Source organism: Talpa europaea, assembly GCF_964194135.1.
Source record: "Talpa europaea genome assembly, chromosome: 3".
In the NCBI taxonomy this organism is placed as follows: domain Eukaryota; kingdom Metazoa; phylum Chordata; class Mammalia; order Eulipotyphla; family Talpidae; genus Talpa; species Talpa europaea.
The window spans coordinates 3,954,681-3,982,279 of NC_140069.1; the positions used below are offsets into that span (position 1 = coordinate 3,954,681).

General features: G+C 49.7%; 1 protein-coding gene across 2 annotated transcripts in view; it reads right to left on the minus strand.

The window, feature by feature from the left end:
• Positions 1-27,599, minus strand: part of KHDRBS3 (KH RNA binding domain containing, signal transduction associated 3) — a gene marked incomplete at both ends in the record, with an annotated part of 120,002 nt that overhangs the window by 28,369 nt on the left and 64,034 nt on the right. For both annotated transcript variants that reach the window (XM_084230295.1, XM_084230294.1), the window contains 2 exons: positions 8,978-9,173; positions 18,232-18,371. In XM_084230295.1, the coding sequence (XP_084086421.1) occupies positions 8,978-9,173; positions 18,232-18,371 (336 nt within the window). The remainder of the gene's footprint in view (positions 1-8,977; positions 9,174-18,231; positions 18,372-27,599) is intronic.

The following is a 27,599-nucleotide window of genomic DNA, read 5'->3' on the forward strand; positions in this document are numbered from 1 at the left end:
TGGAGAAATCAAGATATTCCTAGATAAACAAAAACTGGGACATGCTCTATCAGAAGTACTAAAAGGGACCTTTGAGATAGTGAAAGGTCATTAGACAGTAACTTGGATTCATATGAAAAAAATAAATATTGGGGAAGGTAACTACTTAGGTAACTACAAAAGTGGTACAAACTTACTGTTTTATTTTATTTTCTCTCACTTTTTACCTTCTACCTGATTGAAAAGACAACTGCATGAACAAATAATTATAAATCTATGTATATGGTAATGCTAGGACTCAGCTTCAGAGCAGAACAAAGTAAAAGTAGTTGGGGCGAACTCATTAAAAATAAACATGAGGTAGAATGGACATCGGGGCAACACCTCGGAGCAGAGCCCTGAGAACCTTCGCCCCGGGGAAGCAGTAGTCCTCGTGGGCGCTGGGAGTCAGGGAGCGGGAAGACGGGGAACCTCTGGACCAGACCCAGACCATGAATGACCGTGGGCACTTGGAATCTGTGTGGGGATTTGGAATCTGAGTGGTAGGATCCAGGCTGCGTCTCTGCAACTGCTCAGGTGCAGCATGTGGGTGCAGGAGGGGAGGGGCCAGGAATGGCGACAGAGGCTGGGTTCCTGCCCTGGGCTGCCTGGGGCAACTCCTCGGTGCAGAGAGATGGTGGCTGCTTCAACACTTTGTCAGCCGCCTGACAGGAATCTGCATTTACCAATTGAAGAATTCTGTTTCTGTACTGATGTAAAGAATCAAAATCATAAAGGACAGGGTTTTGTCAAATAACTAGGATGCTAAGCACTCCCCTATGTTCATGCTGCAGTACGCCATCCAGGCCACGTCCAGGTGTTCTGTCAGCTATCACAATGCCGGCAATTTATCTGAATTTTCAATTTGTTTAGGTCACTGAATTATTGACTTGTGCATTTTTACACTGAAGATTTGGAAAGACTGAATTTACAATTCTCTCAAGGTTTCTTTCATGAAGATTTCACAGCAGGGTTTGGCCACAGGGGTGCACCCCCTGCCATGAGTAGTAGTGTTTGTTTTACAGACAACACTAAGAAAATTATGAGGCTAAGGGAGGCATAAAGATTATGAGGGAGAAAAGGAAAGCTGGGTGTGAGTGTAAGTACACGGATACATTTCCAGGAGGAGGGTAGCAAGAATTCGTGTTGATTTTCTGCTGATTTAGTTTCATGGTAGGAGACAAGGTGACTAGCTGGGAGCAGCAGGGGGGGGTTGGCTGGGCAGGCGAGAACAGAAACGCGCCGGGAGGGCTGGGCGGCCGGGCTGACAACCCTCGCCCTCGTCCTAATATTCTTATCGTCCAGTGTTTTCTACAACTGGAATTTGACCTTATGAAATTCCCCTTTAGATGTTTCTGAGGCTAGGGGAGGAATTTAAAAGCAAGTGGAAGCACCATTTGTCGGCATGGATGGTGGGCTCGTCCCTGGAGGCCCGAGGGGCCGCTGCAGACGGGCAGCCCACTGTGGGCTTCTCACCTGCTCCTGGGAAGGTCCCCACCCTCCCCTGCCACAGAGACCAGGAGCCACAGCTCCGACCTTGACACCGGGTGTGCGTCTCACATCTCTGAATTTCCTCCCAGACATGCTCTCCTTGGGGACAAAGCCCGTCCATCCTCACAATTCCTGGATACGTGCAGCTCCTCCCGCGGTGCTCGTGGCCCCTCTGTGCTGTCTCCCCAGAGACTCGTCCAGTTGGAGTGTGCATGAGGCTCCTCTTCTGGGATGTCCCCGCCCCACAGGCCCAGAGCGGGCACACCTGTGAGATGCCACCAGCGAAACTACGGGTCAGGCCGCTACCTGCCTGGAAACCACTGACCATGAGCCGCCCCTCCAGCATGGGCAGGGAAACAGCAGCTGGAAGGGTCCTGAGCATGAGCTTGTTAGCGTGGCTGGGTTGACTGCCTTCTCAGGAAAAGCGGCCAGATACCCACATCCCACCCATGCTCGGAGTTTCCCCACCATGTCAAGAGCCAGTTCTCACATGGCCAAAGCGAGGCAGCTGGCCCCCCGCATGGTTATCGTAAGCCACTGACTGCTTCTGCAGAGTCGCGTGGGCCTGTCCTGCACCTGGGAGGGGCCTTACTGGAGACACATCTCCAATCAGGGGCCCAGAAGCCCGCGGAGGCACTTCTGTCTGGAGAGAAGCACTTCCCCCTGCGTGGCTTCCCCTTTCATCCCTGACAGCCAGTGCATTTCCATTTTATCTCCCAAATTCTCTCACACCCGCCCCTTCCTCTACTTCCCCGATGTGCCTGCATTAGAATCACCCCAACTGCTCTGCCCAGTAGTGAGACAGTCTAACTGGCCTCCCTGGCTTTTTGTGCTTCCTTGTCCACCCTCCTCCAGAACCAGTCAGTAAAACGTCCATCAGGGCCGGCTGTTTCCCACTTGCAAACCTGCACCTGCTGCCCCGGCTTCCTGCAAGATAAAGAACAGATCCCAAAGCCTCCATAGTCCTGTCCTGGTACCTGGGCTGGGGACAGTGCACAGTGCCCTTGGGCCGGGAGTGGGGGGCATGGTGCCATTCAGTGTCGTCCCCCAGAAACATGCAGCAGCCATCTATTGGAGGAAGGTGTGACTGAATGAAGAAGCAAAGGCCAAGTGGTAACAGCTTCCTTAAGAGGACTGCAAAGAGAGGAGCTGCAAGGGGTATGTGCAGGATTTAGGGACATACATTTTGATCATGAGGCCCCTCCTGAGCTCTTTCCTGTGCAGTTACCTATCAGCATTATGTTTCCTGTTTTAAGCAAAAACTCTCCCTTTAAAAATATGTACTCTAGGGCCTCCCCGGTGGCACAGCGGTTGAGCGCTGGGTTGCGAAGCTGCCCGCAGCCTCTGCAGCGCCGGTTCGATCCCCGGCTGCTCCCCGGCCACCGGAGGAGGGTCCCACATGGCGCGCAGACCTCTCCTGCCGCCCGCTGCTCCCCTCAGCAGTGTACTTTGGTCCTTCTGCCTGCTCTGTTCCCCGCTCTGGCTCTGGTGAATCCTCTCACCCTCCCGCGCTTCTGACTGTACCCAGTGCTTGTATAAATAAATAAATAAATCTTAAAAAAAAAATGTACTCTATTTCTGAAAATCAGAACAATATTAAAAATAAGTGAACAGATCTGGACAGGAAATAATAATAATAAACATTCCTATTGCACTAAAAGCTGGTCTATTCCTCAAGCTGCACCTCCGGGGTTTTATCTCTGACAAGGAGGCCGTGGCCTGGATCGCGGCTAACAGCAGGCAGGCAGGTTCTGAGCCAGGCAGAGCCTTCCTTGTCCATGCCCGACCCCGCAAAACTCGTGCCAACGTACGGTCAAATACCAAAGTGATCTTGCTTTGAAAAGAAGATTTTCCAGGATAAAGGAAACAGCATGACCTATTTAATTCTATTTCTGTCACAAGTAAAATCAAGCATAGCATTTAAGCTGGGGAAAACCATTTTGAACAGAAGACTTTACAAAAGACAGTGGCTTTACAAATAATGTTTTGGTTTTGAGTCCTTTAAAATGAGATAATTAAGCTACATAACACCTCACTTTAATTAGGGTGATAACTGGTCATTTCAAAATATAAAAAAATTTCCTATCTAATGCAGTGTTAAAAGCTTATTTAGATCGAGTCTTATAATGAATGTTCTGAGTTTATAAAACAGATTAGCTGAAAACCGCCTTTTAAGAAATTCATTTTTGCCAGGTTCAGAGTAATAACGTACTGTCAGCTCCACCCACCATGTGAACAAATCACGCCGCCAAGTTACTTCATAACTTAGGACCAAGTCACGCGATGAAATAAGGTGAAGCAAGACTTTTCCCCATAATTATTGAAATGAAACATCACATATTAACATCAGATCGTGTGCCCAGCTGTTTAGCTGATAGCTCTGAGAAAGGTTACTACGCGGCCCCTGGATTTGAGCAGTGTCTTCACAGCAGTCTCTGGAGGCTGATGCTGGGTCTGAGTTTCAGTTCCGAATCTCACCAGCTGTGCAGCTTCGGGGAAATCTCCTAACCTCCTTGAAACTCAGTTTCACAATCTGCAATTGGGTATTATGACCCACATCCTGGTTATTTTCAGTGATTGTGGGAGGATTAATCAAATATATGTATATATAATACATATGTTTTAAGAAATATATATATTCATGTATATACTTCTTATTTACTCATGTCTACACATTTATATACTTTATATATATATATATATTTATACACATATGCATATAATACATACATGAAAGCTTTTGGCACACTCTTATCCAATAAAGGTAGTTTTGTTTTTATTGAAAGATCTACTGGGGCCTCCCCGGTGGCGCAGCGGTTGAGCGCTGGGTTGCGAAGCTGCCCGCAGCCTCTGCTGTGCCAGTTCGATCCCCGGCTGCTCCCCAGTCACCGGAGGAGGGTCCCACATGGCGCGCAGACCTCTCCTGCCGCCCGCTGCTCCCCTCAGCAGTGTCCTTCGGTCCTTCTGCCTGCTCTGCTCCCCGCTCTGGCTCTGGTGAATTCTCTCACCCTCCCGCGCTTCTGACTGTACCCAGTGCTTGTATAAATAAATAAATAAAAATAAATCTTAAAAAAAAAAAAAAAAAGAAAGATCTACTTTCTTTTAACTCCCAGTCACTCAGCCAGAGACTCGTCAAGCTGTCCAGGGACTGCCTTCTGTAAAATGCGATAAATTCTGTCACTGTCTGAACTGTTGATGTCTGCAAATACTAGTATTAACTGCTGTGGTTTTAGATAAAGATTTGGCTGACCAAGACCAACTGTGATTCCGTCCACATTTGAACAAGCTTTTTAAAAACAAGCCTATGTCAATTATTCACAGGTTCTTTTCTCAGTTCTAGTCTGAGAAAGAATTCGATCTGTTTGGGTTTGACAAGGTGTTCAAAAACACAGTGAAAGGGAAACAAGAGAACAAAGAATGACCCCAGAAATCCCACAAACACGGGAGGGGCGAAGCATAAATGGAAAGTAAGGAAAGTGAAAACAAATCAGAAACCCCACAAAGTTGGGGAAAGGGCAGTAGAGTGACCATTTAGTCAGGCACAAACTAAGTCATAAAAAGGCTCACACCCTGAGGTACCTCGGTGCGTCCGCCCCGGGAGAGCACAGCTCTGGGGCCAGGGCGCACATCTAGCGCCCCACACACACCCTCAGTTACTCTCTCCCCCGTGTAACCCCGTCCCTGCATCCCACACCCCCGGGCCAGCTGCTGCTGTCCTTGTCGCGGCAATACTGCATCCTCGAGACGCTGCACGCGTGTCTGCAGCGGGGGCTCCCTTGGCTGCTTGGAAGGCCAGGGCTGTGTGACCACAGCTTGCCTGTCCACCCTGCCATGGGCCTGGAGTCTCGCTTCTTGCTGGGTATTGCCCACGGCCCCTAAGCCAGCGTCCCACTGCGCATCCCAGGCGCAGAACCGCTGACCTGGGGGAGGCAGTTGAGCTTTGCCCCGCTGGGTCTGGTGGATAAACAGGCAGGGCCCTTAGTTACCAGCAGTAACTTAAAATGTGAAAGAGTAAGACAAACAAAGGAGCAAGCACACCGCCCCGAGACGGGCATCCTAAATCAGGTGTACAAGCAGGGCCCAAACAAGTCACCACCAGAGACACACCTGAGCACGCGGGAGCTAGGGGAGGACTCATGGGGTGCCGTTGCTGCCCCCACATGCCTGTCACCCCAAGGCCAGGGTCGAGTCCTGTGACGCCGCAGAAATGCTCCGGGAGCACAGGGAGTCCCTGACCTCAGGATGGCGTCTCAGCAACCTCCTGCCTGAACCCTGGCCCTGCTGGGGGCCGGGCCCCCCGGAGTGACCGCTGGTTATGGAGGTAAACTCGCCTTCTGTGTCTATGGACCTTGTCATTTCGAGCTCCCTGCTTCCTTAGTAAAAAGCGCGTTTTAAAATTGTTTTTGTTTAAAGCAAGAAGAAAAAAAAAACAACACTCCCCATAATCATAAATTCAAAATCTAAAATTGTTTCCTAAAGTTTTCCATTTCTAAACTAGGTCACCTTTTCAAGCAATTTAGGAACAAGATTGACGTGTGAAGCTCCTGATAGACATTTCAAGTAAATTGGCGCCTGCTCTTCTTCTTGCTTCTGGTAAAACGGATGTAAAAAAATTACAGAACTTTCATCTTTTTATCTAAAATACAAAAGGTATCCCTAGGCTTTTCAATTCACATTTAAAATGCATTTTCATAAATAACCTTTTCACAGTCTGTACTTGGGTTTTAATTAAATTTCTCACTGTGGAAAACAAGATAATTGAGGAAGTTTAGAGATTAGTTAACTGTCAAAAAATAATGCCAGTCGTCACTGCACGGGGAAAGTCTGCTGTCGGCGGAGCCCTCGTCTGGACTAGAATCCCCAAACTAGTCATTTAATTAAAGCTTCAGGTGAGCTCTCAGAAAATGAGGCGGCCACCTCTTAGCTGGGTCTGTAAGCAGCAGCTGAAGAACCAATGGTGTATTTTAAATATGTATTTGGTTTTCCCTAAAGGCCTTCATCGACGCCACCATCACGAACATGTGAGGGAGTTGGGGTGAGGGAGGAGGGATGAGGGAGGCTTGGGTGAGGATGTTGGGGTGAGGGGGGCCTGGATGAGGAGAGCTGGAGTGAAGGAGGTGGATGAGGGGGGCTGGGTGAGGGAGGCTGGGGTGAGTGGGGCTGGGGTGAGTGGGGCTGGGTGAGGGAGGCCAGGGTGAGGGGGGCTGCAGTGAGGGGGGCCAGGATTAGAGGGGCTGGGGTTAGAGGGGCTGGGGTGAGGGAGGCCAGGGTGAGGGGGGCCGGATGAGAGAAACTGGGGTACAGTCGCTGGCAGGGCAGCTACAGCTCTAAGTCCTGGGCTCCCTCCTGGTTTATTTTCCACTTCTTCACGCCCATGACATCACCCCAGCTAGATGAGCGGGGATCGTGCCTCAAGGGTCAGAGAGTCTGGACCAGGTCTCAGTTCTCAGGCCTCCACCTGCACAGGTCACTGCATGTCCCTGGGCAGCAGAACATTCGACCCGGTGGTCATGACTCCTCCTGTCCAGGTGCCCGAGGGTGGGGCTGTGAGGCCATCCACTCAGGTAACTGAGCCGGGCCCAAGCCTGGACCTGCACCTGATGGCTGCATCGTCTGAGCATGTCAGGTGCCCGAAGGAGCGTCCTACTGATGAGCCTGGACGACTGCACCGAGAACGTGCCGCGTGCTTGGGCTTAAGGAAGGTTAAGCCATCAGCTCAGTCCTGGGGGTTTGGGATGATGACGCGACATTAAGGCATCAAAGGGATAGCAGTGAACGGCAACCACTTCTGTGAATTATCAGGTGGCTGCTGTGCTCAGAGCGGAGAGAAAATAACATGATGGAATTTTTTGTTTTTTAGCTTATCCACATTAAGTGGTGAGTTTGCATTTCAGAAAAACATGTCATTTTTGAAGACTTTTAGCTTGGAAATCAAAACACTCATAGCCACTTACGTTCAGCTTACTCTTCTCATTAAATTGTTGCTTTGTTTAAGCTGTGATTTTCTTTTCAATATCAAAGTTTCTTGATCAAAACCCATTTTCTTATTAGAAAAAACATCTTTAGGATTAGAGAGGAAGCCAAGTATGTTTCAGAAAACACTCAATTCACTGTAGAATTTTTCAAGTTGGAAAAGAGGTTACAGCATCTGGTCCACTCTGCTCATCTGCTAAGTGAAGCAGTTTGCTGATGAAGAAATTAAGGCTCAATAAGGTGAAATAATTTGCATAAGAAAGAGACAGTGAAATGACTAGAAGTGGCATTAGAAACCAAATATTTTATCTCTTAGAATAATGCCTCTCCCATCACTGATCAGTAAAAACCAGAGCTACACATAGGATAAAACAAGTGCCTGGACTGTCTCTCCCTCCCCTGGGCTTTAACCTTCAGGACATTGTCATCTGTGTTCCTCTGACTTCATTCCAGACGCGCCGGCCTATGCACCCTGAGCGCGCACAGGGGCCTGGCTCACATGGTGGAGGGGGGGCCTAGCGCTCTCTGAAAGATGTGAAGCCCAAAACGCTAAAGAGCTCGAATGCACCGTCCCCCGTGGATGGTACAGTGGGCCTGACATGGCCTCAAGTCTTCCAGCCACAGCTGCGTGACAGGCTGTGGCCGCCGGACAAGGAAGGGGTCTGCCTGCCAGCACGCCCTTTTCCGCCTCGACACAGCTCGACAGAGGGAGCCCCATTCTCCCACTGACGGCACAAGGTGAAGCTGGGATTGACCTGCCAAATGCAATGCACTGCGCTCCAGCCTGCAGCCTAGCAGGTGTTAGTGATAAAGGGAGGCGTCCGTGCCAACCCAGGCATCCCTGGCGGGTGGGCAGACAGAGCCCTGCCGTGCTCCAGAGCCGGGAGGTTGCAGCGAGAGTCCGAGGTACTTTTGTTAAGAATTCCTCTCCTCTCCTCACCTAGTTCCCATGGTTATTCTTTCTTTCTCTTATGTTCAGTCCATGAACTGCATCAAAGAATTACTGAACAGTAAATGGAAAGCTAACTGATTAGCAATATTTTTAAAAATTGGGAACTTTTGTTTTTTCTCACTGAAAAGAATCCCCACCAAGAATTCATAGCGAGCAGCAGTGCTTGAGAGGAAACACTTGAGGGTAAAACAGCTTGGTATGTGTATGCAATTATTTTTTAAATGACTGAATTACTCAGAGGCGACCTGGCGCGGAGGATGGAAGAAGATCTCATCGCGGCTATGTGAGCCGGAGCGCCCGGCCCCCAGCCCCGGCCTTGGACGGCTCCCCACAGACTCGCCCCACGCCGCTTGGATTCCAGCTGTGAGCTCAGAGAGGCTATTTCTTTCATGTGCATGTCCCCACTAGCTCCACGTTCTCACTCAGCACCTGGTAAGTGTCTGCTGGGCAGGCCAGGTCAGGAGGGGCACCTGGCCACCACACCCCAGGCCCGTCCGGCTGGGTCCGCCCCCGCCCAAACTGCTGCTCCCCACGTTCACTTACATAATCTCCGTAGGTGTCTTGAGTGGGGGGTGGCGGAGGAGGTCTGTACCCCGTCGGGGGGACGCCTCTCGCTCTGGGAGTGAGAAGTCCTCTTCCCCGGCTCACTGGCCCGCGGGGGGACAGCACCGCCCTGGACGTGGCCGTCCCTCGTGGCACAGCGACTCCCACCGTCCGAGCGGTGACGCCTCCCCGTCCCCTGCAAGCAAGAAGGTCGGGTTAGCAACACGCATCCTCCTCTCGGGCGTCCCACCGTCCGCAGGCACGGAAACCACAAAAGCCACCTTCCCTCATCTCTGTAAGTGGAAACAAAGGCAGAGAAAAAGGCAAAGCAAATGCGGACGGTCATCTGCCAAGAGAAAGCCGGGGCGCTTCGGCAGCTCGCCCAGTGCAGCCAGCGGCAGCGGCAGCTCCAGGACTCCGCCAGCGGGTGCAGCGCAGGGCAGCGACACCGGGAAAGGCGTCCCTCGGAGGCCACGCTGTGCCCCTCCACACCACCACACTCGGGGGGCCTCCCTCTACCTCTCAGTGGAGGAGGAAACCTAGGCCTCGTGAGATGTTAACATGGCCTGAGCACAGGGTCAGCAAAGTCAGGGGCCAAACATACGCCAGAGGTCGCGGGAGAAGCAAATGCATCTTCCCAGATCACGCGTGACAACTGAAGAGACTACGCTTAAGTAAGCAAGATATTTTCTTAGCATACCTATGATGTGTCTCCAACACGGGAGACTCTAAGGCAGAGAGGGAGGAGGAGGCAGCGCTCTGACCGGCGGGTCAACCTAAGCACAACCCTAAGAAAACGTACAAGTCCAGTGAAGCAACAAGGACAGGAAAACGCACCGTATCAGAGAACAAGACTCAGCCTGAGCCGCCCCCAGACGACAGGAGGCCACTGCAGGCCCTGGGGTTGCCTGCGCCTGGGTTATCAAGTTCTTTAGTTCAACTGGGATAGCAAACATGGAGCTAAAAGCTTAACGTCCCAAAACCACAGAGAAAAAGGACCAGACAGGAAATACTTTAGCCTCCACAGGACATAAGATCTTTGTGACATCTGTGCCGTTGAACTGTGCAAGCAGCCGTGGACATTAATGTAAATTAATGAACGTGACTCCGTTCCAATAAAACTTTATTGACCAAAAAACCCAGGAAATTTGCAAAACCAAAATTTTGTTGTTTGAAAAGATCAATAACATTGGTAAACCTCTAGAAAGACTAAACAAGGTAAAAAAAAAGCAATATGGAAGGGGCAGGCCCTCGCCACTGCTCTCCAGGACATGAAAGGACAAGGAAGGACCATCGCCAACGGCCAGAAGCCTATAGATTTGCTAAGTCAGGTGAAGGGAACTAAATCTCTGAGGACAGAGGACCAAAGCTCACACAAGGGCAAATAAGTAATCTGAATAAACGTGTCTATTACAGATAGTTACCAATAATCTACAGGAAGAAGGCACCAGGCCCAGATGGCATCACTGGGGAAGTCTATCAAACAGTACAGAAGTGGCATCAGTTCTCACAGTATCTTCCAGAAAACACACGCAGAGGGGCCACTGCCTATCTCAATCTGAGAGGCAGGTCATGGAAGAGCCTCCCAAAATCTTTTCTGCATCACTAGTTGGGAGGTGGAAGAGGCCTAGGAGCCCCAGGAGAGGCCAGGTGATGGGCCCATGGGGCCTGCAGGAGGAGCCACCTCCCAGGAGGTTTCTCTGAGTCCTCCCTGGGAGCCACACTGGCTGGTGGCTTGTAGGCGGAGAGGGAACCTTGGGAGGGTGCCTTGGGGCTGGCCACTTGCTCTCTCACCTCCCCAGAATGAGGTTCATGAGGGGACAAAAAAGGCCCCATAATAACCAAAGACATACAATTAGAAACAAAACAAAACCGCAAGTTGATATCGCTCAACAACATAGGTTCAAAAATCCTCAAAAACATTAGCAAGTTGAATCCAAGTATATACTTAATATTATACACCGCCACCAAGTGACATTTCTTCCAGGTTATAGGGACGATTCAACATTAGAAAACCAGTGTGTGCCGCAGCCTCAACAAGGTGCAAGAAGAAAAATCTATGTTTTGAGCAGCACATGACAGAACGCAACACCCTCTAACACTATCAGCAAACTAGCAATAGACGGGAATTTGCTCAAAGCCTACCACTAATACATTGTGTGACCCAGAAGGCTTTGCACCTAAGGGTAGGAACAGAGCAAGGCTCTCTGCTTTCATTGCTCCCACTCAAATTACACTGGAAGTCCTCCCTGATTCAAGAAAACAAGAAATTAGGCTGAGAGAATTGCATGGAGGAAGACAAAAAAGGCTGCTGGCAGATGACATCATTTCCATGTAAAAATTCCCAAGGAGGGGCCTCCCCGGTGTTGCAGCGGTTGAGCGCTGGGTTGCGAAGCTGCCTGCAGCCTCTGCAGCACTGGTTCGATCCCCGGCTGCTCCCCGGCCACCGGAGGAGGGTCCCACATGGCGCGCAGACCTCTCCTGCCGCCCGCTGCTCCCCTCAGCAGTGTACTTCGGTCCTTCTGCATGCTCTGCTCCCCGCTCTGGCTCTGGTAAATTCTCTCACCCTCCCGTGCTTCTGACTGTACCCAGTGCTTGTATAAACAAACAAACAAACAAACAAACAAACAAACAAATAAATAAACAAATAAATAAAAATATGTGCCTCTTTAAAAAAAAAAAAGAAATTAAATGCTTTGGTACAAGTCAGAAACAGCACGCACAGAAACTATGGCGAGGAATACACAACTCCACTGGCAGAACTCGAAGAAGTTGTCCATGCCACCCCAGTCACAGTCCCCGCCGGCTATTTCATAGGCTGGCAAATTCGAAAGAACAGATGAAAAGGCAAAAGACTCAATACGGAGGATGCTGGAGAGTAAAAATGGAGGGGACTCATCGCACCTGACTTCACGACTTAGCATCAAGTGACGGTAATCAAGACAGTGAGTATTGGCAAAAGAATAGACGCTCAGATCAATGGAACAAAATAAAGAGCCTGGAAATTGATCCACAGAAATGTAGTCAAGTGATCACTGACAAAGGAACAAAGAGAATTCGATGGAGAGAAGACAGTCTTTTCGACAAAGGGTGTTGGAACAAATGGACACCCACGTGCTAAAAAAATACCTAGACGCAGACCTGACATCTTTCAGAGAAATTAACTTAGAATGGATTTTACACCTAAATGTAAGATTAAAACAGAAGAAAACAAGGGATAAATCTATGTGACCTTGAATTGATGAGGCTTTCGACGCAAGATGAAAATCATAATCCATGAAATAAAAATTAATAATGTGGACCTTATTAAAATTAAAGACTTCTGCTCTGAGGAGGACACTGTCAAGAGATGAAGAGACAAGCCACAGAAAAGGAGAAATCTTTGAAAAACACACGTCTGATGAACACCCAAGATGTACAAAGAACTTTCAAAACTCAGTAAAGAAAACAATGCAATTAAAAATGTGTAAAAGATTTGGACAGACAGTTCACCAACAAAGATGTACAGATGGCACATAACCAAAGGAAATGACAGTCCTATCATCTGCCGTGAGGAAATTACTAACTAAAGCATTCCTACCAAAATGAGTTCGATCAGAACAAAGGACCCTTCTTCGTGGCGGCCTGGGAACAGGACGACGATGTGGCATTTCTTGCAAAGCCAGATGGGGCTTTGCCCTGGCTTCGGCCGCTGCATCCTCACGCAGCTGCCCAGCTGACCTGGAACCAGCCCCCAAACAAAACCTACACGTGGGCGTCTACGGCAGCTTAGTTCACGGTCACTAAAACCACCCAGGTGCCTTTCAGCGTGAGTGGACAAGAGAAGCGGGCACAGCCTCGCAGAGGAATACGACTCAGCAACAAAGAACCCGAGCTCGCGACCCACAGAGAGGAAAGGCTGGATCTAGACACATGTCGCTAAGTGAGGCGAGCCAGCCTGAAGGGGCCGCTGCTCGTGACTCCAGTCATGACGCCGCACAAGAGAACGGAACACACAGAGGCGGGTAAGCAAACGGCACAGAGGAGCAGAACAGAGCAGGCAGAGGCAGGGGAGAGGGTCTGAAACGGCGAGGCGAGGGGCTGTTCTAGGGAAATGAAATGAACCTGTGCGGTATTAAAAAAGTGGCTGCATGACACAAAGCCCTTGTCAAAGCCAATAGGACTTCATGGCACAAAGGGAATTCTAGTGCGTGCAAACATGTATTATACGCACACGGGTCTGCATGACTAAAACTGCGTATGGTATATAAATCACATATAAATCTAAATGTCTCTAATGAACATGCATATAATATAGTCTCGTGTGTGATTTTATATATACAATCATACATGTAATACACGTAAATGATGCAGGCTCAGTTTTCCTGTCTGGAAGAGGGGTGCACAGCAGCCACCTCCACAGGAGAGTTGTGAGGCTCACACGAGGGGAGCACGCGGAGCAGGAACAGGCACTGGGTGCTGGTTAGTAAGCAGACCCTGCTCGGCCCCGCTTCCTCGGGGCCCCGCTCCCTCGGGAGCCCCAGCTTCTCGTTTACACCTGTGGTCACAGCAACACAGCCTGGAAGGGCAAAGTAAACACGCACTGCATGGCTTGACTCCTACCTACAAGTTTTATGAGAGTAAAATGTGTGGGGGAAGAAAGGCTGGGGGTAGCAGCCAGCTCGGGCGCCATTCCCTGGGACCATGGCGAGTGCAGCCGAGCCCTGGGCCTCAGGCCCCAGCGTGAGGTGGACAGCGGCCGTGCCGTGCAAGGCCAGGTCTGATGCGTGGCCCCCGGCGGGCATGTGTCCTTCCCGTGGCATCCCAGATACACCAGACGGCTTTCCTTCACCCCCGAAAGGGTGCGAGCTTCAAGATAAAGTGGAACCTGAGAGGTGCTGCTGCTGCTGCCGAGAGGGACACGGAGCAGGAAGACTCCTGTGCAGGGCCTCCCCCACAGGAGCAGCGGTCAGAGCCGAGGATGCAGACACGTCCGAACAGAGGGTCAGATGTGCCTCACATTTCAATGCACGTCCACGTCAGCCGGGGGCGGGAACGGGCAGCTGGAGGCGCAGGCCCAGGCAGCCACGCTGCATTTCCACAGAGCGCTGTGGGTCGGCCTGGAGGCCCCCGGCCGGCCGGGAAGCCTGCTGCACCCCTTGGTCCATCCTGTCCTCGGGGCAATGGGAAGAGCCGATGAAGCAAATGTTTGTCATCCGAGACTGTAGGGCGATGAAGAAACCCAAGGCAGGATGGCTTCACGAACAGACGGGAGCTGGTTCTCAGCTGAGAGCAGACAGCAGGAGGCCTGGCCTTGAGCTGCCTTCCCTCCAGCAGACGCCCTCAGGAGGCCGTGGCCGCCTCGCGGCCCTCAGTGCTAGCAGGCTTTTCCTTTGCCTTTGATATGAGAATACCTTGATCACTACTAACAAGGCCCGATGCTGCTTTCTGGAATGGCACCTCTGGGTCTGCTCTCAGCACAATGGAATCAGCGACCACGGCACATGCAATGCTGCAGGTGAGTCCAGGGGGGAGTGTGGCCGGCTCGGGAGTCACACTCGGCCATGCAGCGGCAGCAACTGTCCCTGGAGACCAATGGAGAGCCCACGGCCTCACCACGGAACATGCGAGAACGCCCTACTGTTCTCCTGCGCAACTGTCTGCTGCTTGACCGGCCACACCAGCACTCCGCGGTGAGTGGAGCAGGCCATGCAGGTGCTCCTTGCAGCCCGGGCTCTGCAGCCCACCTCGGTGACTGTGGTGGTCCCCTGTCCTGGCATGTCCGCATCAGCACTGGTGTCCAGGCAGGACCTGCTGTTCATCGCAGGCCCGGCTGAAGCGCCAGTTCATGGCGCTCCAAAACATGAGCTCCTGCGGGGCAGAGTTTAGTGCGGCCCCACAAGCCCCTCCTCAGCTGAGAGCTGGCAAGTGTCTGGGGGGACGACAATGCAGGCCCATGATCTTAACCTGCCCACGCCCCGGAGTGTGCTGCAGCCCCACACCCACGCTGGGCTGGGCAGGGCAGGCCTCAGGTCTAACAGGAGTGGTTGCGGCCCTGGGGAGAAAAGCTACGAAAGGGCAACTCAAGTGTTTAAAGAAACAGCAGGTGAAAACACCCCCATGTGCTCAGAGCTGAGGAGAGGGCCTGAGCGCAGGTCGCCGGGGCCCAGGTCTGTACAGAACCACTGGCTTGGCCCACGCGGGAGAGCATGTTCTCTTCCGGCTGTCTCTGGTATCAAAGGCAGGGAGGCAAGACCGTCTTCTGTTCGAGACCAAGGCAGAACAAAGCCACGACACGCAGCACAGGACAAGGCAGCTGCTCTGCAGGCGGGAGTGAAGGGGGCGGCTCTGCTGGCTGGAAGCCCAGCCGGGCCTGGCCCAGGACCGCCCAGCCAGCAAAGCCGGGCGAGCCCGCTGGGAGCCCCGCTGTGGCCTCCACTTCCATCCTGGCCCTTCCCTGCGGGGTCTGCGTGTGAAATGGGTTAACAGAGTAGGGTCCCCTCCCAGGCGGCTGTGAGGCTTAAGTTATCAGCATCTGTCAAGCACCCTGTCAACAGTCCCTGCGATGTATCTGTCCCGTGTGCGCTTCGGTCGGGGCGAGAGGGAAGCAGGGCTCGGACAGGCGAGGGAGGGGACGGACAGCGAGGGCATGGTGGCCCAGGTGCGGGGGTGCAGACCCAGGGAACAAGCAGCTCCTGCCCAGGGTGAAGCACAGGGAACGTGGCAAAGTCGAGATTAAAGATGAGATGAGACGAGAGACTGGCTTGAAGAAGAACAAACAAAGGGCTTCCTTAACGCCTCTGGGAATGTGAACTTCATTCGTGGAGACCAAGGAGCTGAAGCCCCTGCACAGGATGCCCAGCCCACACACATGCCCGAGCCTCGAGAGGCCAGAGATGCAGGCCACCGCGCGGGGTCCGAAACGTGGACTTAACGACCACCCTGCCAGAGGCCGCCAGCCGCCAGACAACAGAAAAGCTGTAAATGAGAAGCAATGTCTGCAGTGTGATCAGAGGAATCATTTCTCCTCTGGGCAGCCCAAGATATTTCTCTAAAACTCAGAAAACTTTCTGCCTCCTGTGTGTGTCCATCACATTTTCAATGTAATTTAAAACCTGGCCACTAAATTAGAAATGAAGTTCAGTAACAATGGGAGGTGTGGTTCTGGTAACACGGCAGCCCTCACGACGGGGCAGGGAGTGCGCAATTCTCCACGCTGTCAAGGACCCCAGTCTGCAATGCCACCTTTCACCCCGGAGAAGGGCCTTCACAGATGTGGTCCCTGGGGTGAGAGCCTGGACATGGGAAGACAGGCCTCATGATGCAGGGAGCTGTCAGTACAGGCACAGGTGTCTTTACAGGAGGCAAGCTAGGAGATGAGGGGCTGGGAGGCCAAGGTCACAAGCTGGGGGAGGAGCCACAGGGGTGCAGCCACAAGCCAGGGCATGCAGGAGGGTCCAGGATTCGCCCCTCCGGCCCCCAGAGGGAGCACCGCCAGAAAGGTGAATTTGGTCTAGTAAGTAATACTGATTTTAAGCACCTTGTCACCAGAACTGTGATAAATTTCTATTGTTTAAAGCTATCAAATTTGTGGTAATTTATTACAGCAGCCACAGGAAACTAATATAGCGAGTATTTACCATGATTTCAAGTAAATTTAATGGTAGGAGAAATGGAAATAAAAGTTTTATCATTTACTGAACATCTACATACATTATTGAATTAAATCATAATAGCAATCCTATAATGATTCACTTTTTTTTAAGATTTATTTATTTTTATACAAGAGCTGGGGTACAGGTCAGAGGCATGTGGGGGAGGTGAGAGGATTCACCAGAGACAGAGCAGGGAACAGAACAGGCAGACTGACTGAAATACACTGCTGAGGGGAGCAATGGGGAGACAGGAGAGGTCTGCTGCACCATGTGGGTTGCTCCCTGGCCGGCTGGGAATCAAACCTGCACTGCAGAGGCTGTGGTTTGCTTCACAACACTGTGTTCAACACGCTGTGCCACCAGGGAAGCCCTCACTTTTTTTTTCAATAGAGAAAATTTTGTTTTACTTCTTGCCACCAAGGTTCTTTGGAGCAAAGTTTAGAAATTAAAAATAATTCTCCAATAAATTTGACAGTCACATCTCAATTTATGCTTTGCTTAAAATGACATGAATTCATTAAACTGTTTTTCATATTACAAGTAGTCATGAATCCAAGGAACAAAATAAAAATTTTGTGTGTCTGTGTCAGCTCAGGGATTTTCAGGCAGGACTGGATTTACGGGCAGGAAAGGATAGCAGGCACCTGGAGGCCCAGTGGGCACCTGACTCAGTGCTGAGCACAGGAGAGGCAGCAGGGAGGGGCCTACTTCTCAGTGGGGAGACACTTGTCCCCAAGACCTTGACTTGCATACCAATTCTTTTTTTTTTTTTTATTTTAAAGTTTCTTTTTTTTTTAAGATTTATTTATTTATTTATACAAGCACTGGGCACAGTCAGAAGCGCGGGAGGGTGAGAGAATTCACCAGAGCCAGAGCGGGGAGCAGAGCAGGCAGAAGGCCCGAAGGACACTGCTGAGGGGAGCAGCGGGCGGCAGGAGAGGTCTGCGCGCCATGTGGGACCCTCCTCCGGTGGCCGGGGAGCAGCTGGGGATCGAATCGGCGCTGCAGAGGCTGCAGGCAGCTTCGCAACCCAGCGCTCAACCGCTGCGCCACCGGGGAGGCCCAATACCAATTGTATTACTTCCATCACAGCTAGCTTCAGGGCCTCCCTGGTGGCACAAGGGAGGCCTATAAAGCTATTCGCAGCCTCTGAAGCACGAGTTCGATCCCTGGCCAGGGAGCTATACACACGGCGCAGCAGACCTCTCCTGTCTCCCCACTGCTCCCCTCAGCAGTGTATTTCAGTACAATCCGCCTGTTCTGCTCTCCACTCTGTCTTTGGTGAATCCTCTCACCCCCCACGCCTCTGGCCCATACCCCAGTTCTTGTATGCATAAATAAGTAAAATCTTCAAAAAAAAAAAAACTAGCCTCAGTTTAAAGCTGAAGAAATTAATGACGGATGAAGTAAACTTATCTGAAGCCCTCAGCTAGCAAGCACAGAATCATCAGTCCAACGTGGAGCCTCTGAATAAGGCATCAAATTATCTGAGCACTTTTTGCAGGCTCTGTATTCAAACACTGAGAAAGCTGTTAGGCTACTAATAAAGAAGACAGGGGCACTGCTGCCATGGCACCCTTCCCTAACAAACAAAATGACAACTGAGTTAATAGCACCAACCTGGTGACGGCGGGGGTCGGCGCCCCTCGTGTGCGCAAGGCGGCCTTCCCACGAACCACTGGCACGTCCGCGTTTTCTGAACCACCGTTCAAATATGTTAATTCCTGGAGTTGCGCTTGCCGGATTTCATCATTATAGTCCTACAGAAAAGACAGAAGATGGCATAAGTCACCTCATGGGAAAAAGAAGGAGATCGTTAGGACAAGAAGCAAACAAACGTTTACAGAGAAGAGGGTGAGGAGCATACAACAAGATTTCAATTTGTTAAAAAGAAAGTATGTCAATAAATTGTTAAAAAGGCAAGAGAAACACAGTCTTTCCCCCAAACTAAAATCTTCTCTAAGTGGCCATCACATCTTCCCCTGACATTTTCCAAGTAGAATAGTTTAAAATATTCCCCAGAGCTGACACGTGACATTGTCACTCATAACACAGTTCAAGGGTCACCATCGACACCACAATATGCAAAGAACAGGAAAACACACCAAAATTCAACATTTCCAAAACTGAATGCAGCTTCTCTTCATATCTTACATGACATACCAATACCCAACTGAGAGGCTTGGGGAGACGTCCTTGATTCTTACCCTCTCCTTAATATCCCCAACTCCATTCAGTGTGCATCAAGAAAGATGTGCAATAAATAAATAAAAGTGTCTTCTTTTTTATAATAGAGGGAAGTCCAGGTATAAATGATCAAAAAGGACATCCGCTACCTCCACTGTGTGGACTAAAGCGGAAGGGAAAACAGAAGCCAAATCTCCCATTTTAAGTCATTTTGAATATCACTTTACATGTCTAGAATTATGAGTACCCTGAAAGGCACTTAAGGTTTAAGGCGGTGAGCTGCGTAATGAGGTCTGTGTTTTGGAAAGGCCATTCCTAGTGTATAGAGATAGATAACATAAGACTTTAAAAGTGGGATCAATAAAATATGAGACCCCAAACACACCTGCTTCTCAAGAGCATGAGGGGCTTGCTAAGGAGACCACCTGTGGGGCCAGAACACAACCCCTGTGACCAAACAAGTCCGTTCCCAGCCACGATGAGAAGTCTAGTGACGCAGGAAATGTGTGAGGCTCACAAACATGCAAAGTGAGAAGACATAATCCAAATAACTATCAGATCAAACCAGAAATCCACAGAGATAATAGAAAACAGCCTGCGATGAATCAAATTGAAAACACAACACACCAAACTGTGCAGGAGGCACATGAGGGATGTGCAGAGGGAAACACAGAGCTTTAATGCCTGTATTTTAAAATGAGACCTTCCATATCAATAAATTAACTTTTGCAGTTAGAAAAGGAAAAACAGGGTGAACCCAAGGTAAGTTGAAGGAAAAATATAGTGAAAATTAGACCAAAAATAAAAGAAAGACAATTCAATTAAATCCAAAGTGGTTATAAGATTAACAAAACTGGGGCCTCCCTGGTGACTAAGGGTTTAGTCTCAGCACTATCACCCCTACAGCCTGAGTTCGATCCCTGGCCAGGGAGCTGACCCACAGGGTGCAGCAGACCTCTCCTGTCTCCTCGCTGCTCCCCTCAGCAGTGGATTTCAGTAGATCTGCCTGTTCTGCTCCTCTGGTGAATCCTCTCACCCCCCCCCAATACCTCTGGCCTATACCCCAGTTCTTCTAAGCAAAAATTAAAAAAAAAAAAAACTAGGAAAAATTTTAACAAAACTGATAAACTTTTCAGCCAGACTGATCAAGAATCAAAAATGGAAAATCAACTGGACTTTGAAGAAACAGAAAAGGATTTTAAGAAAGGGCAATGAGAGTCAGCAGCCAACAAAGGGGACACACGGATGTGGACATGGATAAATTCCTAGAAAGACACAAACTACCAAATTTGTCTTAAGAAGAAAGAGGAATCTTAACAGATAAGTAACAAAACTAAATTAGTACTCAAAATGTGGCATTTAAGGGAAAGTCTGTGTCGATAGGACCTTCATGGTGAATTCTACAAAAAAATAAAGCAGCAGTGCTAATCCTTCACAAACTGCCAAAAAACAAACAAACAAACAAAAAAGAGCGGTAATGACTCCTAACTCATCCTGCGAAGCTGAGCACAGCCTGAACATGTGATGAAGACAGTATAAGAAAACTGTAGATGAGACCCTTTATGACTAGAGGTGCCAAAGCTCTCAAGAATATTGAGAAGCCAAATCCAGCAGCATAAACCAAGCCACATGAACAATAGAAGGAACATGTGTAAGAAACAAGTGAAATTTATAGTAGAATTGTGAAGTTCGTTCAACATCTGAAAGAAAATCAGTTAATTTGGTACCATTATCAGGAAAAAAGGAGAAAAAAAACAATCATTTGAACACATCAACAAAAATATTTCACAGACGTATTCAACACACCTGAATGACAGAAACACTCACAAGACAAGGATGTCTACTCTCTGCACTTCTAGCCAACACTGTATTTGAGGTTCTAGCCAGGACAGTTATGTAAGAAATATAAATGAGTGATATTTGGATTGGAATGGAAAAGCCAAAGCAATCTCTATTCACAGATGGCATAATAGTTTATGTGGAAAATCACAAAGAATCCACAAAATAGGTTATTTGAACAAATAAACAAGTTTAGCAAGGTTGTAGGACACAAGATTAATATACTAACATAGCAATAAGCAGTCCAGAAATGAAATGAAGAAAACAATTCCATTTAGTGACATCAGAAAGAATTACATACTTAGGAAAAAAATAGCAAAATAAGAGCTAGCTTTGTACACTGAAAACTGCAAAATATTGTTGAAATAATTTTTTCTTAAACCTAAATAAATGTAAACCCAATGCTCATCCATAGGAGGATCTAATACTGTTAAGATGACAATAATTCCCCCAAATTGATCTATAGACTTAAAGAAACCCCAGCTGGCTTCTTTGCAGAAGTGGACAAGCTAATCCTACAATCTATATGGAAATCCACACGCTCCGTGGCCAGAATCATATTTAGAAAGAAGAACAAACAGACATGTCCTCACTTCAAAATTCACTGCAAAGCTATAGAATTCAAGACTGTGTGGTACTGGCTTAAAGGATGATGTAAAGATCAATGAAACCAAACTGAACATCCAGACATGAATTACTGCCCATGTTTTTCAAATAATCTAAGTAACAAATGGTATAGTCACAACTAAATATGCACAACAAAAAATACAGCGGGACCTCACACTTCTTGCCATACACAAACATAAGCTGGGAATGGATGAGAAACCCACATGCATGAGCTAAAACCGTAAAACACTTAATGGATGTGAGAAATTTCCTGTTCAGACTATGTAATGAATTCTTAGATAAGAAACCAAGAGGTCAGATGAGAGAAAACAGACAAATTGGACTAAATCAACTGTTGCTATGCACAAAAATTCCACGAAGAAAATGAAAATGCAACGCATGAAATGGAATTTTTTTTAATCCGATAAGCAACTTGTATCCAAAATATATATTCTTTCAGTTCAGCAATAATACAATAACCTCATTGTTTAAAGAAAAAAAAAAGGATTTGAGTAGGCTTTCTCTTTAGAAGTTATTACATGGCCAAAAGCGCATGGAAAGATGTACAGCTCTCTGAGGCACTCTGGAAATGCAAAACAGGACCACAGAGAAATACCCAAAATCAACTGTGGGTGAGCTGGAGAGAGTGGAAGCGGGGCCAGCCTCTCTGGAAAACCACTCAGCAGCTCCTCAAACTGCTAAGCATAGCGCTACCACACGGTCTAGCAAGTCTTCACCAGCTTCCAAGAAAATAAAAACATATTTCTATGCAAAAACTTGCAGACGAATGTCCACCTTCAGCAGCATTTTCCCATTGCTCATAACAGCTAAGGATAAACAACCCCAAAGTCCTCAAGTTAAATGGCCAAAGATATCCACACACTGGGCTGTTCATACAGTGAACTATTATTTAGCAATAAAAAGCCGGTTGAATGAAGCTTGAAAACAGCACGCAGAGTGGAGAGAAGCCAGTACCAAAGTCGACAGACTATCACTGTTTTTTTCTTTTTTAAAGATTTATTTAATTATTTATACAAGAACCAGAGTACAGGCCAGATGTGCAGGAGGGTGAGAGGAGTCACCAGGGACAGAGTGGGGAGCAGAACAGGCAGACTGACTGAAATACACTGCTGAGGGGAGCAGCAGGCGAGACAGGAGAGGTCTGTGCGCCATGTGGGACCCTTGCCGGTCGGCCAGGATTGAACCGACGCTGCAGAGGCTGCGGACAGCTTCACAGAGTGGCGCACAACCACTTGCGCCACCAGGGGAAGCCCTAGACCCTCACTATTATATGGGAACCATGGACAGGCAAAGCTCCAGGGACAGCAGCAGCTGCCTAAGGCCAAGGCGTGCAGGAGATGGGGACTAGGGCGCGCATGGCCACGGCATTTCCTTGGGGGATGCTGACCATCCCCCCAAGCTGCTGGTGGAGACGGCTGCACGTGGATGGGCACGCAGGGGTCGATGAACTGACCGGTTGAAATGGGAGGACTTGGGTGGTATGTGAACTGTCTCCCTAAAAACTACTCAAGAGAACAAAACGTAAATCAGTATTGAAGTGGGGAGGGCGAAGAATGGGGCGCGCTGGCTGTCTGTTACGAGGTTCATTTGGGGGCCCCTCATAAAAATGGTCTAGCTGAGTGAAGGTGACAGCCGTGGAGCTCCGGGAATACACGACCAGCCGCTGACTCGTGTGCTTTCTTGGGTAAATGCTACGGTGTGATTTACATCTCCATAAAGATATTAAAGGGAGCAAGGCAGCGTGGGAGGCGGCCATGGCACCGGCAGCTCTCAGGAGGCCCAGCCCTTGGCGGAGCTAGCCTGGACACGCGAGGGCGGAGGGCTGAGGAGGGGCGGGACTGGAGATATGCAGGATGTTTGATTTTATTAGACCTGGTAAAGCACTGGATGGCGTGCTCGGCACGAGCAAAGTCAAGAAAGTCCACGGGTTTCTGGACGAGGAAGAAGGAGAGCAAGAGGGAGGGGTGGATGCTGTCGGCGCTGAGCAGTGGTCTGGGGCGCGTGAACACGGAGACCCCATGGCCATTGGCTTCAGAAATTGAGAACTTAAAGAAGTGGGTCTAGAAGTGGGCAGGAAGGGGTGCCCAGGCGGGCCCTACACATCCCAAGGCTGGCCCCAGGAGTAACCTGAGCCCAAGGGGGTCTGCCTGGGGTGAGAGCTCCCCAGTGCTGAGGCCTGAACCCTGCTGGTGCCGGGCTGGCGGGTAGGTCTGCCCGCGCAGTGTGACTGGTGGGGAATTGTCACCGCCCAGGAGTGGGGTGGACGTGTGGACTCTGGGACGCTGAGGTCAGGGCAGAGGCACGGCGTGCCGTGTGTGGTCCCAACAGAGGCCCACCCTGCAGCCCGGCAGCTTCTCCACCTGGCCAACTTCACACCTGCGCCGAACACAGGGCGGGGGGGGGGGGCAAGGGGCCGGAGGACGCCTCTGCTGGGAGCAGCTGCTGGAAGCTCAGGCCCGGGCTGCCTGGACTACTGGATGCTCCTTTTCTCTTTGCAGATTCTGATTCTGATTTAGCATTAAAAATATGCAATACATTGATTACATTTATAAAAATAATTCTCTTTCTTACTTGTAAAAAGCAGGATGCAAAGAAAAACTTAAAGCTGGCAGTAAAGTGAGTTGTGGATAAGAGAGACACAGGGACATGGACCAGAAAGGAAGCTGGGCTGAATGTCACCTGGCGGGAGCAGGGCCAGGGCAGGTAGGGTGTTGCCGGCCACCAGGGCACCTGAGGAGCAATGCCAGTCACGTGACCCGCAGGGGAGGCCCAGGCTCTGGGTCTAGACCTTACTGTGAACCAAATTCCTGCCCTCACTCGTCTGGGGTGTAGACCTCGGAGGAGCCATATGAATCCATCATTATTTCAAATCTCTCCAAACAAAGCCCCAGAATATATTCCCTACAATTTCACTAAAAATGTGTGATTAGTAAATTATTTGTAAAGCACATTCTAAATAAAACATGTTACATAACTGCTAAATATTTGCACTGAAGTGTTAGGAGCTGTGTCATGTTGGAGACTGCAGGTGGCTCAGAACGGACTCCGGGAGGACAGTGCTTACCCCCCTCAAGCTACCCTTCGGAACAGCTCCGCGCCCTGAACCCAGGAGCACCCGGGGTGTCCCAAAGAGCAGAACCCACCCCCTTTAGACAGTGTCTTGTGAAACTAAGTTTTAAAGTAGGCGGTATACTCAAATACACACACACACACACACACACACACACACCCCCCCCCCCGAGTCAACCACCTCTGAGGTTAAGCCTTATGAGTCCATGATCTTTGTAGCTTTGTGTTACTAATCTCTGAATCGTCATTTGATCTCCCATCTTCAAAAGTGAAATGATCCTAACATTAACATAACATTAATACCAACACTGTCACCACTTGTGCAGAGTGGAAAAGTAAATTGTCATGTGTAAATACCGACGCACTCAGCTAAGCCTTCTCACGGAGGACAGCTATCAACGCTGACCCCGTGGCGAAAAGCAGGGTTAACAAATGACTGACCTGAGACAGCACCCTGGAAATGCAATGTTTGTGGAAAATCATGACATCTCAGGAAAGAGAAGGTGTCTGGGTGTCTTGTCTGCAGGTGCTCACCCCTCCTGCCAAGCCCCCGGGACACCCGAGCTCCCCTGGGCCGGGCAGAGCCTGGAGCCCCGTGGAGCTGCTGGAGATGTGTGCAATCTGGAAGCAAGCGTGAAGAACCTCCAGGCTCAGCGGTACTGTCAATATCAGCAGCAGTTCTGCTTGCAAAAGAAGAGAAGACCGATCCAGTCAGAAGACCTGCTGCTATGGCGTGGACGTAGGGCACTTGGGGGCCGACTGTCCAGACAGTACAGAGATCCAGCAGGCGGGGGCGGCCCATCCCGACAGCCCCCACGCCTCTGCTTGGACAGGCTGTGCACCCACAGAGCTGAGCACACATCTGCCTGGCGGGGAGTCTGTGGACAAAGAAGGGAGAGGCAGGCACCCATGAGGAGGAGGCCCACCAGGGCCAACTCAAAACCTGTGGGGGCAGCCGCACTGCACACCCCTCCATCAGCCTCAGGAGCCAGGAGCATGAGCACAGCAGCCGCTGCTGCCCACGGGCCACGTGACACAGGCAAAGAGTGAGAGGGAAACACGCTAACAACGCCAACATTCCCTGTCAATCATGAGGGACTCCAAAGAATTGGTCCAAATAAACTATTTAAAAACAACAAAAACTGCAGCAACAACAGTCTGGGGCTAAAACAAATCAGAATGAAGCTTTGCTATGTACGACATTACCTAAAACGTGGACTTTACAGCAAAAAAGTAGGAGCCATACAAACAAATGGGAAAATGTGAGCCGCACTCAGAAAAGAACGAAGCAGTAGAAGAAACCGCCCCAGACGGTGGGCGAGCACAAAGAGAGTAAAAACAGGCAGCCACAGCGACGCCAGGTGCTCCAGGGAGTCTCAGCAGCAGAGCTGCAGAGCGGAAGACCGACCCCAACGGGGTTGTGAGCTCAGGAACCACAGGCCAGGGACACAGGGCCAGCCCCAGGGGAGGCTCAGTGCATCAGCACAGGAGTGGGGACCCAGGGGTGGGGCCGGGGGAGGGAGGGGACCGAGGAAGAAGGAAAAGTCCACAGAAACAATGGCTGAAAACTTCCCATATTGGAAGAAAAAATAAACCTACAGATCCACAAAGCTTAACGAACGAGGAGGGTAAGCGAGCACATGTGCGTCAACGGCTGAACATCAAAGGCACAGCGGACGCCAAGGCCGCACGGCGAGCAGCGGCTCCTCCTCGAAGACACCGGGGCCAGGGAGCACCAGCAAGCCTCTGCCTTCCCTTCGAGAGAAGAGTGGCAGCCAAGTACTCCATAAACTGTCCCAACAAGAACAGAACAGGTTTTTTCTTGATTGTCAGTCATAAGAAAGGCCCACGCGACCCTTCACGCTGGAAAGAAACGGTGTCAGCAGCATCTCCATCCACAGAGGGGAGGGAAGCACGACAGGGTGGAGCCAGCCTTGGGGGTGATGAAGCCCTGAGCTGCGAGCCCATATGGAGACACAGACCCTAAAAATCATCAGGAAACCAAATCCAGCAATGTATAGAGGGGGTCGTATGTCAACCCCCAAGGGATGCACCTAGGAATGCAAAGCTGGCTTGACCTCCGAGCATGGACTAATGCACACGCCATTATGTAGACAATAAAGGAGAAAACCCATATGAGCAACTCAAGGGTGGGAAAAGCTCTGGAAAAATCGAGCCCTCATTCCGGGATAAAATGCTCAACACCCAGGAGCAGAGGAGCTTCTTCAAACGACAAAGGGCAGTAACAAAAGACCTGCAGCTCACACCGAACTCACCGCCTCCACTCAACAATCCCCCGAAAGCGCCAGCCAGGGCAATAAGGAAAATGAGATAAAGTGTAAAATTAAAGGTATTCAGATTGGAAAGGGAGAATTAAAACTTTACTATAGATGGCAGGAAAATACTAATGACTTCATTAACACGCACACACACCCCCCAGAACTGACACAACCATCCGTCAAGGTCACAAGATACAAGGGCAATACATAAAATTCAACTGCATTTCATATAATACAAGCATCTGTAAACGAAATTTAGAAAATAATACAATATAATATTTAGAAATAACTTCAATGAAAGAGCCACAAGAAAGTACCCTGAAAACTATAAACTACTGCAGAAATTAATGAATAGTTTAAAAAAAAAAAAGTGAGGAAACATTTCATTTTAATGGATTAGAAAACTCAATATTGTTAAGATAAAATTATGCCCCAAACTAATCTACAGATTCAATACTCTCCCTAGCAAAATCCCAGGGGACCTTTTTTGTAGACATTGATAAGTTGATCCTAAAATATATAGAGAAATGCAAAGGAGCCTGAGTAGGCAAAACAATTTTGAAAAAGAAGAAGCAAGTTGGAAAAGTTACACAACCTGGACTTCGTCCCGTGAGGCAAGGGGAAGGGGGTGGCAGGGGACAGGGGGTGGCGGAGGACAGGGGGTGGCAGAGGATGGGGGTGGCCAACCATCCTGGCGGGCGATTCCACCAGGGACAGCCTTTGGGGCGACTGGCTATCCACACAGACCAAGATGGATCTAGGGCGCAGCCTCACAGCGTACTCAAAAATTAACTTAAAACGGATCCCAGACGAAAACGAGAGCTACTAAAATACTGAGAAAGAACCAAAGCGGACAATCTCTGTGACCTTGATCAGCCAGGGCCAGGGCGAGACAGTGTCCTTCCTCCTGGAGGGCGGCCGGGGCCTGGCTGCCCCAGCCCTGTCCACCGAGACCAACTCTCGCGATGGCTACGAACCCCGATGGCT